Genomic DNA, 18,848 nt, shown 5'->3' on the forward strand with positions numbered 1-18,848 from the left:
ACAAAGCCAGAGATCAGTCACTAGGAATTGATCAGGAACACTGAGTTTATTCTTAAATAATTTAAATAAAAGCCAGAAAAAAAGTAAATCTCTCGAAGAAGCCAATAGTTTCTATACTGTATTACCATAAACAGACCAGCTCACTGTGCACAATCTTAAATTCACCCTACAGGGTGAATATCAGCTCTCACAGCCTGAAACGTCAGGCAAGGCTGTGTTCCCATATACAGGTGATATAAAGTAGTGGTTCTCAAAGTGTGGTCCCAAGATCAACACAGCAGCAGCATCTGGGAACCTGTTAGAAATACAAATTTTCAGACCCTACCCCAAACCTTCTGAATCAAACACTTGGAGATGAAGCCCCAGAAATCTGTTTTAACAAACCTTCCAGGTTATTCTAATGAACCACTAATGTGTGAGAGCCACTGATTCTCTAAAGAGAATCTCGACCTCCGAAGGGAGCTACAGTTCTGAACTATCTGGGATCGTTAGTAATTTTTTTTCAAAATCTGAGAGCAATGCTATTCTCATTGGCACAAGCAATGGCAGCTGGAAGTCCTACTGTTACAGTTATAAGCCCCTTTTATTTCAAAGTAAATTCAAAGGTATTGATTTTAAACAATGAATACGACTCTCTGGATATTACAATTATTCCATTCTAGTCCATTATGTTCTCACTTCTATGTTAGGACCCAATGGTCACCAAAAGAAGCCCAGTGAAAGTCCTGCAACATCAGTGATATTAGACAGCACAAAAGTGTACACATGCGCAAGAAGGGAGGAGGGAGAAAGAGAAAAAGAAATAAGAGAACAAATGGGGAAAAAATCAAGACCAAAAACCAAAGTTGCAAGAGGGTACTCTCATCCTAAGATGTAACTCTGACTCATTTATAGTCAACAAAAATGACTCATTTTGGATGCCTATGTTCTCTTCTCTCCATCAAACATTATAATTTTATAATTAAAAACTTACAGGGGGCAGGCTATGGAGATAAATAAAAGAGCAGATTACACCATACTCCTAATAAACTTATAGACAATTCTAGACTGAAATGTTTTTGCATTCTTGGCATCCTGACTTTAAAATTCAAAAGAAAAGGAATAGGAAAGTCTGTATCCAACCAAACTATGCTCCACAATAGAACAGCAACACAAAGCCACATGTACCGATGTTATACAGCTCTGAAACCAGCAACAACTAATTCATTCTGGAAACACTGATAGAAATCACATTTTTCTCATAAGATACAGTCTTCTTCAAATTTCATTTCTATGTTTGATTTTCCTTTATCCTTGTTTCAGAACCCCAAAACTTACTAACAGATGTTCTTCATTGGAAACTATAGATAATAATTATTTGCGGGACTTCCCTGGTGGTGCGGTGGTTAAGAATCCGCCTGCCAATGCAGGGGACATGGGTTCGAGCCCTGGTCCAGGAAGATCCCACATGCCGTGGACCAACTAAGCCCGTGCACCACAACTACTGAGTCTGCGCTCTAGAGCCCGTGGGCCACAACTACTGAGACCACGGGCCACAACTACTGAAGTCCGTGCTCCTAGAGCCCATGCCCCGCAACAAGAGAAGTCACCACAATGAGAAGCCCGCGCACTGCAATGAAGAGTAGCCCCCACTTGCCACAACTAGAGAAAGTCCGCGCACAGCAATGAAGACCCAACACAGCCAACAACAAATAAATAAATAAATAAATAAATAAATAGAAAAAAGAGTGATGGGAAGTCTTTGAAGGGTTTAAAAAAAATAAAATAATTATTTGCAATATACATAGCTTTGCAATTTGAGTTATCCAGATATTCATACTGCTTTGGAAGAGATTGTTTTCCTGACCCTTACATAGGACTTTAAGTGGAAAACTGCTTGTGGGTTGATGTAGAAATGTGAGATGATGATGGGTAAAAAACCCAAGTGTACTTCAGCCAAAAGTACAATGAGAGTCATAGTACACGTTGGACAATTTGGGTACACTAGGAAGAGATAGAGAGGATGACACATATGGACTGAAAAATGTAATTCTTTTAATACCATTTTAACTAAATTATATTACTTCAAATTTTGTCCAAATGGCTTGTATAAGAAAGAAAAATCTCTCAATAAGATAGGTCACAAAAAAAGTTTGAGTTAAGATTTATGTACCTGAACCAGAAAAACAATACATGTGTAAAGAATTTGTGTCCTTTAAGAAGCATTTACAAAAACATTTTCTGGAGTTGAGGTAAACCCTCATCACCATAGTGACTTTCTTAAATTCCCTGGCTGAGAGAAAACATTCGAGTTTTCCTGTCTATTTTCTGTTGGTTAATGTAGGAAACATATTCTTAAAGACACGGGCATAGTGCTTGATGAAAAAGTACTGAACTAAGACTAGAATGGTGAAACCTATAAAGAAGCTCAACAAACTCTGAGTAGTACAAATATAAAGACAGAACCATACCTAGACACATCAGAGTGAAATTAACAAAAGCAGTATGAGAGAAAATAATACATCACATAAAAGGGAACAAGAATACAACTAACAGATTATTTCTCATCAGAAACGATAGAAACCAGAAGACTGTGCAATGACATATTCCAAAATTTGGAAAGGAAAATACCAAAGAATTTTATATCCAGCAAAATTATTCTTGAAAAATTAAAGCAAAGAAAAGGTATTTCCAGACCAAAAAAAAAAAGCTGAGAATTAGTTGCTAGCAAACCTGAGCCACAAAAATACTAAAGAAACTTCTTCAGCCTGAGGGAAATTACACCAGATGGTAACTGGAATTCCAAACCCTCCACTGGGCACTCTGGAAATCCAGTTCTATAAACAAAGAAACCTGTATTTTCCTGTATCTTTAACACTCTTCACTGAAGATTCACTACATCTCCTAATCATTAAAGAGACTTTCAGTTAATTTCTTCTATTAATTTCTTTAAACATGACTGTTTAAAACAAAAATTACAACACAATTTTGTTGAGTTTATAATGTATACAGATTTAATATATATGACAATAATAAACCAAAGTGTGTGGAGGTTGGGGGCACAGAGCTATACTGTATACAAAGGGCTAATTTTGCCATAAGAAAGTCAGCATTGTTTAGACGAACCAAGATGGCAGAGTAGAAGGATGTGCTCTCACTCCCTCTTGTGACAACAGCAGAATCACAACTAGCTGCTGGACAATCATCGACAGGAAGACACTGGAACTCACCAAAAAAGATACCCTACATCCAAAGACAAAGGAGAAGCCACAATGAGACGGTAGAAGGGGCGCAATCACAGTAAAATCAAATCCCATAACTGCTGGGTGGGTGACTCACAGACTGGAGAACACTTATACCACAGAAGTCCACCCACTGGAGTGAAGGTTCTGAGCCCCACGTCAGGCTTCCCAACCTGCGGGTCCGGCAACAGGAGGAGGAATTCCTAGAGAACCAGACTTTGAAGGCTACTGGGATTTGACTGCAGGACTTTGACAGAACTGGGGGAAACAGAGACTCCACTCTTGGAGGGCACGCACAAAGTGGTATGTGCATCAGGACACAGGGGAAGGAGCAGTGACCCCAAGGGAGATTGAACCAGACCTACCTGCTAGTGTTGGAGGGTCTCCTGCGGATGCGGGGGGGGGGGGGTGGCTGTGGCTCACGATGGGGACAAGGACACTGGCAGCAGAAGTTCTCCTTGGTGTGAGCCCTCCCAGGGTCCGCCATTAGCCCCACCAAAGACCCAAGGTAGGCTCCAGTGTTGGAAGTCTCAGGCCAAACAACCAACAGGGAGGGAACGCAGCCCCACTCATCAGCAGTCAAGCAGATTAAAGTTTTACTGAGCTCTGCCCACCAGAGCAACAGTCAGCTCTACCCAGCACCAGTCCCTCCCATCAGGAAACTTGCACAAGCCTCTTAGATAGCCTCCTCCACCACAGGGCACACAGCAGAAGCAAGAAGAACTACAATCCTGCAGCCTGTGGAACAAAAACCACATTCACAGAAAGACAGACAAGATGAAAAGGCAGAGGGCTATGTACCAGATGAAGGAACAAGATAAAACCCCAGAAAAACAACTAAATGAAGTGGAGGTAAGCAACCTTCCAGAAAAAGAATTCAGAATAATGATAGCAAAGATGATCCAGGACCTTGGAAAAAGAATGGAGGCAAAGATTGAGAAGATGCAAGAAATGTTCAACAAAGACCTAGAAGAATTAAAGAACAAATAAACAGAGATGAACAATACAATAACTGAAATGAAAACTACACTAGAAGGAATCAATAGCAAAATAACTGAGGCAGAAGAACTGATAAGTGACCTGGAAGACAGAATGGTGGAATTCACTGCTGTGGAACAGAATAAAGAAAAAAGAGTGAAAAGAAATGAAGGCAGCCTAACAGACTTCTGGGACAACATTAAACACAACAAAATTCGCATTACAGGGGATCCAGAAGGAGAAGAGAGAGAGAAAGGACCAGAGAAAATATGTGAAGAGATTATAGTCGAAAACTTCCCAAACATGGGAAAGGAAATAGCCACCCAGGTCCAGGAGGCGCAGAGAGTCCCATACAGGAAAACCCAAGGAGAAACACGCCGAGACACATAGTAATCAAATAGGCAAAAATTAAAGACAAAGAAACATTATTAAAAGCAGCAAGGGAAAAATGACAAATAATATACTAGGGAACTCCCACAAGACTAACAGCTGATTTCTCAGCAGAAAGTCTACAAGCCAGAGGGAGTGGCATGATATACTTAAAGTGATGAAAGGGAAGAAATTACAACCAAGATTACTCGACCAGGCAAGGATCTCATTCAGATTCGATGGAGAAATCCAAAGCTTTACAGACAAGCAAAAGCTAAGAGAATTCAGCACCACCAAACCAGCTCTACAACAAATGCTAAAGGAACTTCTCTAAGTGGGAAACACAAGAGAAGAAAAGGAACTACGAAAACAAACTCAAAACATTAAGAAAATGGTCATAGGAACATACATATGGATAATTACCCTAAACGTGAATGGGTTAAATTTTCCAACCAAAAGACACAGGCTTGCTGAATGGATACAAAAACAAGACCCATATACATACTGTCTACAAGAGACCCACTTCAGACTTAGGGACACATACAGACTGCAAGTGAGGGGATGGAAAAAGGTATTCCATGCAAATGGAAATCAAAAGAAAGCTGGAGTAGCAATTCTCATAACAGACAAAATAAACTTTAAAACAAAGACTATTACAAGAGACAAAGAAGGACACTACATAATGATAAAGGGATCGATCCAAGAAGAAGATATAACAATTGTAAATATTTATGCACCCAACATAGGAGCACCTCAATACATAAGGCAAATACTAACAGCCATAAAAGGGGAAATCGACAGTAACACATTCATAGTAGGAGACTTTAACACCCCACTTTCACCAATGGACACATCATCCAAAATGAAAATAAATAAGGAAACACAAGCTTTAAATGATACATTAAACAAGATGGACTTAATTGATATTTATAGGACACTCCATCCAAAAACAACAGACTACACATTTTTCTCAAGTGCTCATGGAACATTCTCCAGGATAGATCATATCTTGGGTCACAAATCAAGCCTTGGTAAATTTAAGAAAATTGAAATTGTATCAGCTATCTTTTCCGACCACAACGCTATGAGACTAGATATCAATTACAGGAAAAGATCTGAAAAAATACAAACACATGGAGGTTAAACAATACACTACTTAATAACGAAGTGATCACTGAAGAAATCAAAGAGGAATCAAAAAACACCTAGAAACAAATGACAATGGAGACACGAGAACCCAAAATCTATGGGATGCAGCAAAAGCAGTTCTAAGAGGGAAGTTTATAGCAATACAATCCTACCTTAAGAAAAGGAAACATCTCGAATAAACAACCTAACCTTGCACCTAAAGCAATTAGAGAAAGAACAAAAAAACCCCAAAGTTAGCAGAAGGAAAGAAATCATAAAGATCAGATCAGAAATAAATGAAATAGAAATGAAGGAAACGATAGCAAACATCAATAAAACTAAAAGCTGGTTCTTTGAGAAGATAAACAAAATGGATAAACCATTAGCCAGACTCATCAAGAAAAAGAGGGAGAAGACTCAAGTCAATAGAATTAGAAATAAAAAGGAGAAGTAACAACGGACACTGCATAAGTACAAAGGATCATGAGAGATTACTACAAGCAACTCTATGCCAATAAAATGGACAACCTGGAAGAATTGGACAAATTCTTAGAAATGCACAACCTGCCAAGACTGAATCAGGAAGAAACAGAAAATATGAACACACTAATCACAAGCACTGAAATTGAAACTGTGATTAAAAATCTTCCAACAAACAAAAGCCCGGGACCAGATGACTTCACAGGCGAATTCTATCAAACATTTAGAGAAGAACTAACACCTATCCTTCTCAAACTCTTCCAAAATATAGCAGACGAAAGAACACTCCCAAACTCATTCTACGAGGCCACCATCACCCGGATACCAAAACCAGACAAGGATATCGCAAAGAAAGAAAACTACAGGCCAATATCACTGATGAACATAGAGACAAAAATCCTCAACAAAATACTAGCAAACAGAATCCAACAGCACATTAAAAGGATCATACGCCATGATCAAGTGGGGTTTATTCCAGGAATGCAAGGATTCTTCAATATACGCAAATCAATCAACATGATACACCATATGTACAAATTGAAGGAGAAAAACCATATGATCATCTCAATAGATGCAGAGAAAGCTTTCGACAAAATTCAACACCCATTTACGATTAAAACCCTGTAGAAAGTAGGCACAGTGGGAACTTTCCTCAACATAATAAAAGCCATATATTACAAACCCACAGCCAATATCCTCCTCAATGGTGAAAAACTGAAACCATTTCCACTAAGATCAGGAACAAGACAAGGTTGCCCACTCTCACCACTCTTATTCAACATCGTTTTGGAAGTTTTAGCCACAGCAATCAGAGAAGAAAAGGAAATAAAAGGAATCCAAAACGGAAAAGAAGAAGTAAAGCTGTCACTGTTTGCAGATGACATGATCCTATACATAGAGAATCCTAAAGACGCTACCAGAAAACTACTAGAGCTAATCAATGAATTTGGTGAAGTGGCAGGATAGAAAATTAATGCACAGAAATTTCTGGAGTTCCTATATACTAATGATGAAAAATCTGAATGTGAAAACAAGAAAACACTCCCATTTACCATTGCAACAAAAAGAATAAAATATCTAGGAATAAACCTACCTAAGGAGACAAAAGACCTGTATGCAGAAAATTGTAAGAAACTGATGAAAGAAATTAAAGATGATACAAATAGATGGAGAGACATACCATGTTCTTGGATTGGAAGAATCAACATTGTGCAAATGACTCTACTACCCAAAGCAATCTATAGATTCAATGCAATCCCTATCAAACTACCACTGGCATTTTTCACAGAACTAGAACAAAAAATTTCGCAGTTTGTATGGAAACACAAAAGACCCCGAATAGCCAAAGCAATCTTGAGAACGAAAAAAGGAGCTGGAGGATTCAGGCTCCCTGACTTCAGACTATACTACAAAGCTACAGTAATCAAGACAGTATGGTACTGGCACAAAAACAGAAAGATCAACGGAACAGGATAGAAAGCCCAGAGATAAACCCACGCACATATGGTCAACTAATCTATATGACAAAGGAGGCAAGGATATACAATGGAGAAAAGACAGTCTCTTCAAAAAGTGGTGCTGGGAAAACTGGACAGGTACATGTAAAAGTATGAGATTAGATCACTCCCTAACACCATACACAAAAATAAGCTCAAAATGGATTAAAGACCTAAATGTAAGGTGAGAAACTATCAAACTCTTAGAGGAAAACATAGGCAGAACACTCTATGACATAAATCACAGCAAGATCCTTTCTGACCCACCTCCTTTCTTCTCCAAAGAAGATATACAGACTGCCAACAAACACATGAAAGAATGCTCAACATCATTAATCATTAGAGAAATGCAAATCAAAACTACAATGAGATATCATCTCACACCAGTCAGAATGGCCATCATCAAAAACTCTAGAAATAATAAATGCTGGAGAGGGTGTGGAGAAAAGGGAACACTCTTGCACTGCTGGTGGGAATGTGAATTGGTTCAGCCACTATGGAGAACAGTATGGAGGTTCCTTAAAAAACTACAAATAGAACTACCATATGACCCAGCAATCCCACTACTGGGCATATACCCTGAGAAAACCGAAATTCAAAAAGAGTCATGTACCAAAATGTTCATTGCAGCTCTATTTACAATAGCCCGGAGATGGAAACAACCTAAGTGCCCATCATCGGATGAATGGATAAAGATGTGGCACATATATACAATGGAATATTACTCAGCCATAAAAAGAAACGAAATTGAGCTATTTGTAATGAGGTGGATAGACCTAGAGTCTGTCATACACAGTGAAGTAAGTCAGAAAGAAAAAGACAAATACCGTATGCTAACACATATATATGGAATTTAAGAAAAAAAAATGTCATGAAGAACCTAGGGGTAAGGCAGGAATAAAGACGCAGACCTACTAGAGAACGGACTTGAGGTTATGGGGAGGGGGAAGGGTGAGCTGTGACAGGGCGAGAGAGAGTCACGGACATATACACACTAACAAACGTAGTAAGGTAGATAGCTAGTGGGAAGCAGCCGCATGGCACAGGGATATTGGCTCGGTGCTTTGTGACAGCCTGGAGGGGTGGGATAGGGAGGGTGGGAGGGAGGGAGACGCAAGAGGGAGACATATGGGAACATATGTATATGTATAACTGATTCACTTTGTTATAAAGCAGAAACTAACACACCATTGTAAAGCAATTATACCCCAATAAAGATGTTAAAAAAAAAAAATCTTCCAACAAACAAAAGTCCAGGACCAGATGGCTTCACAGGTGAATTCTATCAAACATTCAGAGAAGAGCTAACACCCATCCTTCTCAAACTCTTGCAAAAATTTGCAGAGAAGGAACATTCCCAAACTCATTCTTGAGGCCACATCACCCTGATACAAAACCAAAGATACTAAAAAAAAGAAAATTACAGGACAATATCACTGATGAATATAGATGCAAAAATCCTGAACAAAATACTAGCAAACAGAATCCAACAGCACATTAAAAGGAGCACACACCATGATCAAGTGGGATTTATCCCAGGGATGCAAGGATTCTTCAATATATGCAAATCAATCAATGTGATACACCATATTAACAAACTGAAGAATAAAAACCATATGATCATCTCAATACATGCAGAAAAAGCTTTTGACAAAGTTCAACACCCATTTATGATAAAAACTCTCCAGAAGTGGGCAAAGAGGGAACCTACCTCAACATAATAAAGGCCATAATCGACAAACCCACAGCAAACATCATTCTCCATGGAGAAAAACTGAAAGCATTTCCTCTAAGATCAGGAACAAGACAAGGATGTCCACTCTCACCACTATTATTCAACATAGTTTTGGAAGTCCTAGCCATGGCAATCAGATAACAAAAGGAAATAAAAGGAATACAAATTGGAAAAGAAGAAGTAAAACTGTCACTGTTTGCAGATGACATGATACTATACATAGAGAATCCTAAAGATGCCACCAAAAAAACTACTAATCAATGAATTTGGTAAAGTTGCAGGATACAAAATTAATGCACAGAAATCTCTTGCATGCCTATATACTAATGATGAAAAATCTGAAAGAGAAATTAAGGAAACACTCCCATTTACCATTGCAACAAAAAGAATAAAACACCTAGGGATAAACCTACCTAGGGAGACAAAAGAACTGTATGCAGAAAACTATAAGACACTGATGAAAGAAATTAAAGATGATACCAACAGATGGAGATATATACCATGTTCTTGTATTAGAAGAATCAAAATTGTGAAAATGACTATACCACCCAAAGCAATCTACAGATTCAATGCTATCCCTATCAAATAACCAATGGCATTTTTTAGGGAACTAGAACAAAAAATCTTAAAATTTGTATGGAGACATAAAAGACCCTGAACAGCCAAAGCAGTCTTGAGGGAAAAAAACGGAGCTGGAGGAATTAGACTCCCTGACTTGAGACTATACTATAAAGCTACAGTAGTCAGGACAATATGGTAGTGGCACAAAAACAGAAAGATAGATCAACGGAAGAAAATAGACAGCCCAGAGATCAACCCACGCACCTATGGTCAACTAATCTATATGACAAAGGAGGCAAGGATATACAATGGAGAAAAGACAGTCTCTTCAATAAGTGGTGCTGGGAAAACTGGACAGCTACATGTAAAAGAATGAAATTAGAACATTCTCTAACACTATACACAAAAATAAACTCAAAATGGATTTGGGACCTAAATGTAAGACCAGACACTATAAAACTCTTAGAGGAAAACATAGGAAGAACACTCTTTGACATAAATCACAGCAAGATCTTTTTTGATCCACCTCCTAGAGTAATGGAAATAAAAATAAAAATAAACAAATGGGACCTAATGAAAGTTAAAAGCTTTTGCACAGCAAAGGAAACTGTAAACAAGACGAAAAGACAACCCTCAGAATGGGAGAAAATATTTGCAAACAAATCAACAGACAAAAGATTAATCTGCAAAATATATGAACAGGTCATGCAGCTCAATATTAAAGAAATAAACAACCCAATCCAAAAATAGGGAGAAGACCTAAATAGACATTTCTCCAAAGAAGAGATACAGATGGCCAAGAAGCACATGAAAAGCTGCTCAACATCACTAATTATTAGAGAAATGCAAATCAAGACTATAATGAGGTATCACCTCACACCAGTTAGAATGGGCATCATCAGAAAACCTACAAACAACAAATGCTGGAGAGGGTGTGGAGAAAAGGGAACCCTCTTACACTGTTGGTGGGAATGTAAATTGATACAGCCACTATGGAGAACACTATGGAGGTTCCTTAAAAAACTAAAAATAGAATTACCATATGATCCAGCAATTCCACTATTGGGCATGTACCCAGAGAAAACCATAATTCAGAAAGACACATGCACCCCAATGTTCATTGCAGCACTATTTACAATAGCCAGGTCATGGAAGCAACCTAAATGCCCATCGACAGACGAATGGATAAAGAAGTTGTGGTACATGTATACAATGGAACATTACTCAGCCATAAAAAGGAACGAAATTGAGTCATTTGTTGAGATGTGGATGGATCTAGAGACTGTCATACAGAGTGAAGTAAGTCAGAAAGAGAAAAACAAATATCGTATATTAACGCATTTATGTGGAACCTAGAAAAATGGTACAGATGAACCGGTGTGCAGGGCAGAAGTTGAGACACAGATGTAGAGAACATATGGACATTCTCAAGCGTGTGGACACCAAGGGGGGTAAGCCGCGGGGGAGTGGGGATGGTGGTGTGCTGAATTGGGCGATTGGGATTGACATGTATACACTGATGTGTATAAAACTGATGACTAATAAGAACCTGCTGTATAAAAAAATAAAATTTAAAAAAAATTTTAAAAAGCATTAACTTGAAGTAAATTATGACAAAAAGATGTAATCACTACAGAAACACCAAAAAATAACCAAAAACTTAGACTAAATGTCAGAATACTTAAAATTTACACTAAAAAATATTTGTGTAATACAAAGGAAAGCAGTATAAGAAGAATAGAAATCAAGAGATGAAAAAAAAGAAATTACACCTGAAACTAATATGTTAAAATACATTACATGTCAATTATTCCTCAATTTAAAAAAAAAGACAGCAAGATGAGACAAATAGAAAACACAGAGCAAAATGGCAGACCTAAATCCACAATGGATAATTACATTAAATGTGAATTAATTAAACACTCTAATCAAAAAGCAGGGATTTTTTACACTAGATTAAAAAGTATAAACAAGACCTGACCTACATACTTTAAATATCCAACAAACGCACTTTATATTCCAAGATTCAAATGAACTAAAAGTTTTACTTATGGAAAATATATACTATCCATGCAATAAAACATGAGAGTACGAGAGTGGCTATATATTATTATCAGACAAAACAGACTTAAGGTAAAGGATATTTCTAGAAACAAAGAGAGACAGTTCATATATATACTAATATGTATAAAATGGATAACTAATAAGAACCTGCTGTATAAAAAAATAAATAAAATTCAAAAAAAAGAGAGTTCATACAGAAAAGGGTACCTACAGCTGGAAAAAAGAACATTTAGAAATGTTATACAACAAAGAGCAGAATCACAAAATAAATGAAACAAAAGCTAACAGAAAGGAAAGAACAAAAACAATCAACAGTTATAGAGATTTCAAACTCCTAAGAATAACTGACAAAACATCTCTGTAGAAAATTCATACAGATATAGATTATTTGAATAACACTATCAATCAACTTGACCAAATTTACATCTATAGAACATTCCACCCCCAAAACAGCAGAATACACATTGTCTTCAAATGCACATGGTATATTCTCAAGGACAGATCATATGCTGGGCAATGAAATGAACCTCAATAAATTTAAAAGCATTCTAATCATACAAAGTATGTTCTATGATTACAATGTAATTTAACCACAAATAAATTACAGAAAGATAAATAACCCATTGATCAAAGAGGAAAACACAAGGGAAATTAGAAAATATTTTTAAATGAAAATGAAGATACAATATATCAAAATTTGTGACATAGCTAATGATCTAGGTTTCTACCTTATGAAACTACAAAAGAGAGCTAATAAAACTGAAAGCATGCAGAAGCAAATAAAATAGCAGAAATAAAGGAAATTGAATATAGAAAAACAATAAAGTCAATGACCCCAAAAGAAACCAATGAAACTAATAAAAAGATTAATAAAATTGAAAGCTTCGTGCCAGACCACTCCAGAAAAAAGAGATTAAGACACAAATTATCAATGGCAGGAATGTAAGAGGGGCTTGCTCTACACTTCTTACAAACAATAAAAGGACAGTAAGGAGACACTGTGAACAACTTGATGTCAATAAATTTGATAATTTAGATAAATAGACAAATCCTTAAAAGGCAAATGACAAAAGCTCATATAAGAAAGAGATAACCAGGACTTCCCTGGTGGCGCAGTGGTTAAGAATCCGCCTGCCAATGCAGGGGATATGGGTTCAAGCACTGGTCTGGGAAGATCCCACATACCGCAGAGCAACTAAGCCCGTGCGCCACAACTGAGCCTGCGCTCTAGAGCTTGTGAGCCACAACTACTGAGTCCACGTGCCACAACTACTGAAGCCTGTGTGCCTAGAGCTGTGCTCTGCAACAAGAGAAGCCAACACAATGAGAAGCCCGTGCACCACAGTGAACAGCAGTCCCCACTCACCGCAACTAGAGAAAGCCTGCGCACAGCAACAAACACCCAATGTAGCCAAAACCAAATAAATAAATTTAAAAAAAAAAGAAAGGAATAACCTGATAATCCTACATCCATTTTTTAAAAAAACATTCCTACAAAGAAAACTCCAAGTCTAAATGTATTTACTGGCAAATTCTATCAAACCTTAATACCAAACACTGATACCAAATCTAGGCAACAACTTTAAAAGAAAACTATAGACAAATAACACTCATGAACACAGAAGAAAAAATCATTAACAAAACATTAGCAAATTGAATCCACTTAATATAAAAAGATTTTATATACCATGACCAAGTGGAGTTTATTCCCAGGAATGAAAAGTTGCTTTAATATCCCAAAATTAAAGGCATACATTGTATTGAGAGAATAAAGAAGGAAAACAATATGACCTTCTCAACAGCCATAGAAAAAGCATCTGACAAACCACACACTTTCGACAAAAATCTAATAAAGGACATCTACAGAAAACACATAGGTAATATATTTAATGGTGAAACACTGAATGCTTTCTACCTAAGGTCAGGAATAAGACAAGCATTATCTGCTCTCCCCACTTCTTTCAACATTGTATTAGCAGTCTTAGCCAGTATAATACAGCAAGGAAAAGAAATAAAAGGCAATATAGAAGGGAAAAAAAGAAGTATAACTCTCTTTATTCACAGACAGTATGAAGAGGAACAGAGAAAATCTTGAAGAACCTATAAAAGAAGTTACTCCAACTAATAAGTTACATTAACAAGGTTATAGGATAAAAGGCCAAATAAAACCATATAAAAAAACCAACTTTTTGTTTGTTTGGTTTATTTCTAAACATAACAACTAGAAATCAATTTAAAAATTTTTTAAAAACCCTTTCGTAATAGCATCAAGAAATATTAAAGGGTTTCCCTGGTGGCACAGTGGTTGAGAGTCCACCTGCCGATGCAGGGGACACGGGTTCGTGCTCCAGTCCAGGAAGATCCCACATGCCGCAGAGCGGCTGGGCCCGTGAGCCATGGGCGCTGAGCCTGTGCGTCCGGAGCCTGTGCTCCGCAATGGGAGAGGCCACAACAGTGAGAGGCCCCGCGTACAGCAAAAAAAAAAAAAAAAAGAAATATTAAAAACTCAGTGATATATTTAACAAAATGTGTGCACGACATGGACACCAAAATCTAAAAACTATTGCTAAGAGAAACTAAAGAACATCAAATAAATGGAAAGATATACCATACTCATGGATTAGAGGACTTAATATCAAAATGGCAGTTCTTCACAAACTGATCAACAAATTAGAAGCAATCTCTATCAAAATAAGCTTTCTCTTCTCCAGGCAAGCCACTAATTATCCCTTCCAACCCAACTCCTCCACTGTACATTCTGGAATTCCAATTCTATGGTTAAAATCCTCTGTATTTCCCTGTGTCTTCAAACTCTTCACTGAAACTTCACATCTCCTAGTTATTAAACTAAAGAGCCTTTCCCTAGGACACTGCTTGGCCCTGTATTACTATCAAAGCAGAGAATGAGATATCTACATCCCACACCTTAAGAGTCCAGTGTTGGTCTTGATTATCTTCATCACTCCTCAAAGCCATTTCTGGACCATTCTTTCCCTCTTATAAAAAATGCTTGCTTACCTATGCTCAAATCAACAATACCACCTTCCACTATCTACTTCTCAACCAGTTAGCACTTAAGTCACTTTCCCCCCTTCATTAAGACTTTACACCCATATCAGTCCTCATATCATCACCTCAGAGCTTGCCATTCAACAGCCTGTCTATTCTTTGGCCTTGTTATCAACAGGGAGATTCTATTCCATTGTCAACATTGTTTAATGTAAGTCTTCCCTGCTAGACTAAGCTCCATGAAGATAGAAACCAGAGCTGTCTTGTTCACTGCTGAATGCCAAACACATAGCATAATGCATACTCTTAAATAAGGTGTTTTTCATCCCCACTAAATGCAAATACCGATGGGTACTAGCAGGCCTCCGTGACTTACAAAAGAACTAACAAGGATAATAAAGTGTCTGGGAATCATATATTAAAAAAAAAAAAATCAGAGGATGTTTTTCTGAGAGAAAGTATTTGTTGGATGAATAAATAAAGGAAAATGGTAACAGCTATCTTAAAATACAAGAAGGTCAAACATATAGAAAAGATTGACAATTCTGAGACTTGGGATGAGGAATTGGCTCTGCTACTAATTAGTGGCTTTATTTAATGTTATTGGCCCTCTGTCTGCTCATCTATAAATTAAAGGCATTAGACCTTCTGGGTTCCAAACATTCTCTTTCATTCATGTCTAACAGTGCTCCTGATGTAGAAAGTAGCCCAACAAGTGTGTTATAAGAAAGCAACCTGAGGACCTAGAGCTATCAAAATATGAATGAAGTTACCTTACAAAAAAATACTCCAGGAATACTAAGAGATCTAGCAGAGCTTCATACCTGGTTGGACTAGATCAGAAGTAAGCAAACTATAACCCACAGGGCAGCCACTGTTTATGTAATAAATAAAGTTTCACTGGGACACAGCTACACCCACTTGTTCAAGGACTGTCTGTGACTGCTTTTTCCTGCTACAAAGGCAGAGTTGGATACTAGTCAACATACGGTCCACAAAGCCTAAAATATTTATTATCTGGCACCTTAAGAAAACGTTTGCTGACCCTGGTCTGTATGATCTAAAAGGTTCATTTTATATTATTACACACTGAAGATGAAAAGAGTTGCATTAAAATGCTCTTAAATGGAGTATAGGGATAAAACAGGAAAAAAGAGTAAGTAGAGAAAATAGATCAAACATGATCTCAGTTCACCTCCTGGTGATTACACTAGCTTCTCTCTGAATTAGTGGATGACTCATCTTCCAATCACTGAAACCTTCTATTCCAAGAATATACAAGATAAAACAAGCATTAAAAATTTAACACGCACCTGCCCTCCTTCACTTTTTGTGCATTCCCTCGACATATGTAGTTTTCAATGTAGCCATCACTGCAGTTGATTTTTGACCAGTCTGGGTCACAAACATCCAAGAAGTGAGGCCGCAGTCTGCCTATCGAATACTTGGCAATATCAGTCAGGGACTGACTAGCAGCTGCACCAAATAAAAATGTTCCAATGGCTTTGTAAATAGTGGCTATGTAGTTATTCCTGATAAAGGAATTCGAGTGCAAGAGGTTAAAGTAAACAGATAGGGTTTCTCCAACAATCATCTGAAAAAAAAAACAGAAAAATAATGTTAAAGCAGCAACCAGGCACTTTAAACAAAGTAAAAAATAGAAAAGAAAATGGTAAATCACAATAAAATATTTGTTTTAAAAATACCTCCCCCTTTTTTTCCTTTTCAAATGGAGAACAGGATATCTAATTCTAGACCACAAAAAAAGGTGTCAGAGCAATTGATACTTTGCTTACAGAGCAATGGCAAAGCCAAAATAATTTCAAAGTCTACCTTGAAACAATAAAACCTTATTTCTTTACTTGTATTCAAATAAACTAAGCCTTAATAAGTAGACAATGATGTATCATGGAGGATAAAAAACATGGTTTTTCAAAGAATACAAACTTCCCAATTAGAATATCCCTTACATAAGTACTTTTATCTGACAGAGTCTGCATTTGCATCAAACATTCCTTTGAATCAAAAATATTCATCATGTTAAAAAGGGTAAAACAGTCCCACAGAGAGGAAAAAGCCAATATAATAAAAGCAGGGATCAAACACAGAGGCCAAAGGGTACAGAGGGCAGAGATCAGCTGTCAAGGCCTCCCAGTCCTGCCTCTCCCGGAGACATTTAGGGCTGGATTCCTTAACAAGTCTCATTAAAAGACCAAACACACACTTGATGCTCTCCTTCTCCAACACAACATTTCAAGTGATTCCTTCCTCTTTTAATTTTCACTGACTTTTGTAAAATGGGAGTCAGAGACTTCCCAGATTCTATTAGAGTGTGTGTGTGAGCACGCACCAGTGTAATTAAAGGCATAAAAAGGTTTTCAAATACTTCCCAAGTTCACAGGCCAATATCCTGAGAAATTTGAAAAAATACTGAATGGCAACATTACAAAAAATTTAAATTGCTGATAAAATAAACCACACTCTAGCTACCTGAGACCAAAATAAACACTTAAAAAAAATTCTGCTTGCTAATTTATGTTGGGGGTGGATATAAATCACAAAGTTTCACTTAAGAGTTTCACTGCTTCGTCTTAAATTTACATAAACAATTTTACAAAGCATTCAAACATTTCTATTAGTGACGACTAATTATCTTCAGGGTGAGCCTTACCACAGATGAAATAAATGGTTGCCTCCTGAAAGGGATTTCAAGAACCTGATATCAAAAATTTTTTCCTCATCTGGCTCAAAGGCTCCTAGAATTCCATAATTAGAATGTCATAACTTTGACAACTAGACTATGAACTCTACAAAAGCAAGAATGAATTTTTAGTTCAACAGAAAGCTAGTACCACCATAGTGACCTAAAACAGAGCTGGTGGTCAGTAAATTTCAATTCGCCTCTTGGGGAAAAGGTAAACACCCTTAATTTAAACATGTTAAACCCCACAGAAATATATTCCTCATTATAATCCTTAATGTGAATGACTTAATCAAACCTTTGCTGAGAACAGGCCTCACAGGAGAGGAAAACCACACGCACTTCTGGGGATACCATACCTCCCCAACTGTGCTTAGGGTTCTCCCCGGCGATTGCCCTAGAGGCCTTGAATTAAAGTATATTACAGTCTCTCAGGCTGTTAAGGTGTTCCAGCAACTGCCTTGATAGATTAGCAGCAAGAAAGGATATCTCTAATGTTTTGTTATGGAGTTGATCTTTGATAATTTGAAATATATACCAAATATATTAGTCAACCACAATTTGAGCAGTCAAAACTTCCACTTCTCAGCTATCAGCTCTTCTTGTGTAAGCACTCAACTACTTTCCAAAAACAAGTACTGGTCTCTGTGAGTCTTCCTAGTCATAATGATCATTGTTTAGGGCCACCCAAACCCTGGTTCCTGCCACTGATGACCAAAAATATGTTCACTAGGAACATTCAGAGCACTGGGCACAGATTAAAAGTTGATCTACAGAAGTGGTATATGCTGAAACTTAGCCCTTAATTCTGGGAAAGGGTGTGAGGGGTTCTAAAGCCAACAAATGCTAGGTCGACTTACATCATTTTTTTATTATATAAAAAATAGACAGTAGAGATGTCCTAAATTAATTCTTCTAAATTAAATGCAGGGATGTGTCTGTGCATTGCACTACACATGCAAGACACATTTTCATTTCATTTTAATACCTTATCTTGCCCTTTGAGCCATTTATACCAACTCAGCCTCTGGTGAAGTCCACGCTTAAATTAACTGTGCCCTAATCTTAGAGCTGAGATTACTGGTCACGCATTATTTACTACTCCA

The 18,848-nt window shown here is 37.3% G+C and overlaps 1 protein-coding gene across 6 annotated transcripts in view; it reads right to left on the bottom strand.

Annotated features, from left to right (window-relative positions):
• Nucleotides 1–18,848, bottom strand: part of PLPP1 (phospholipid phosphatase 1) — a 120,205-nt gene that overhangs the window by 27,619 nt on the left and 73,738 nt on the right. For 4 of the 6 annotated variants that reach the window (XR_012330676.1, XM_073802123.1, XM_019930040.3 and 1 more), the window contains one exon: nucleotides 16,355–16,635. Coding sequence is in view for 3 of the 6 variants with exons in the window: in XM_073802123.1 (XP_073658224.1) it covers nucleotides 16,355–16,635 (281 nt within the window). In the remaining 3 variants the exon portion in view is untranslated. Of the gene's footprint in view, nucleotides 1–3,105; nucleotides 3,223–16,354; nucleotides 16,636–18,848 lie in introns of all 6 variants that reach the window. The other 2 variants (XR_012330674.1, XR_012330675.1) reach the window with 1 other exon arrangement.

The sequence above is a fragment of the Tursiops truncatus genome, chromosome 3 (genome assembly GCF_011762595.2).
Source record: "Tursiops truncatus isolate mTurTru1 chromosome 3, mTurTru1.mat.Y, whole genome shotgun sequence".
Taxonomy (NCBI): Eukaryota; Metazoa; Chordata; class Mammalia; order Artiodactyla; family Delphinidae; genus Tursiops; species Tursiops truncatus.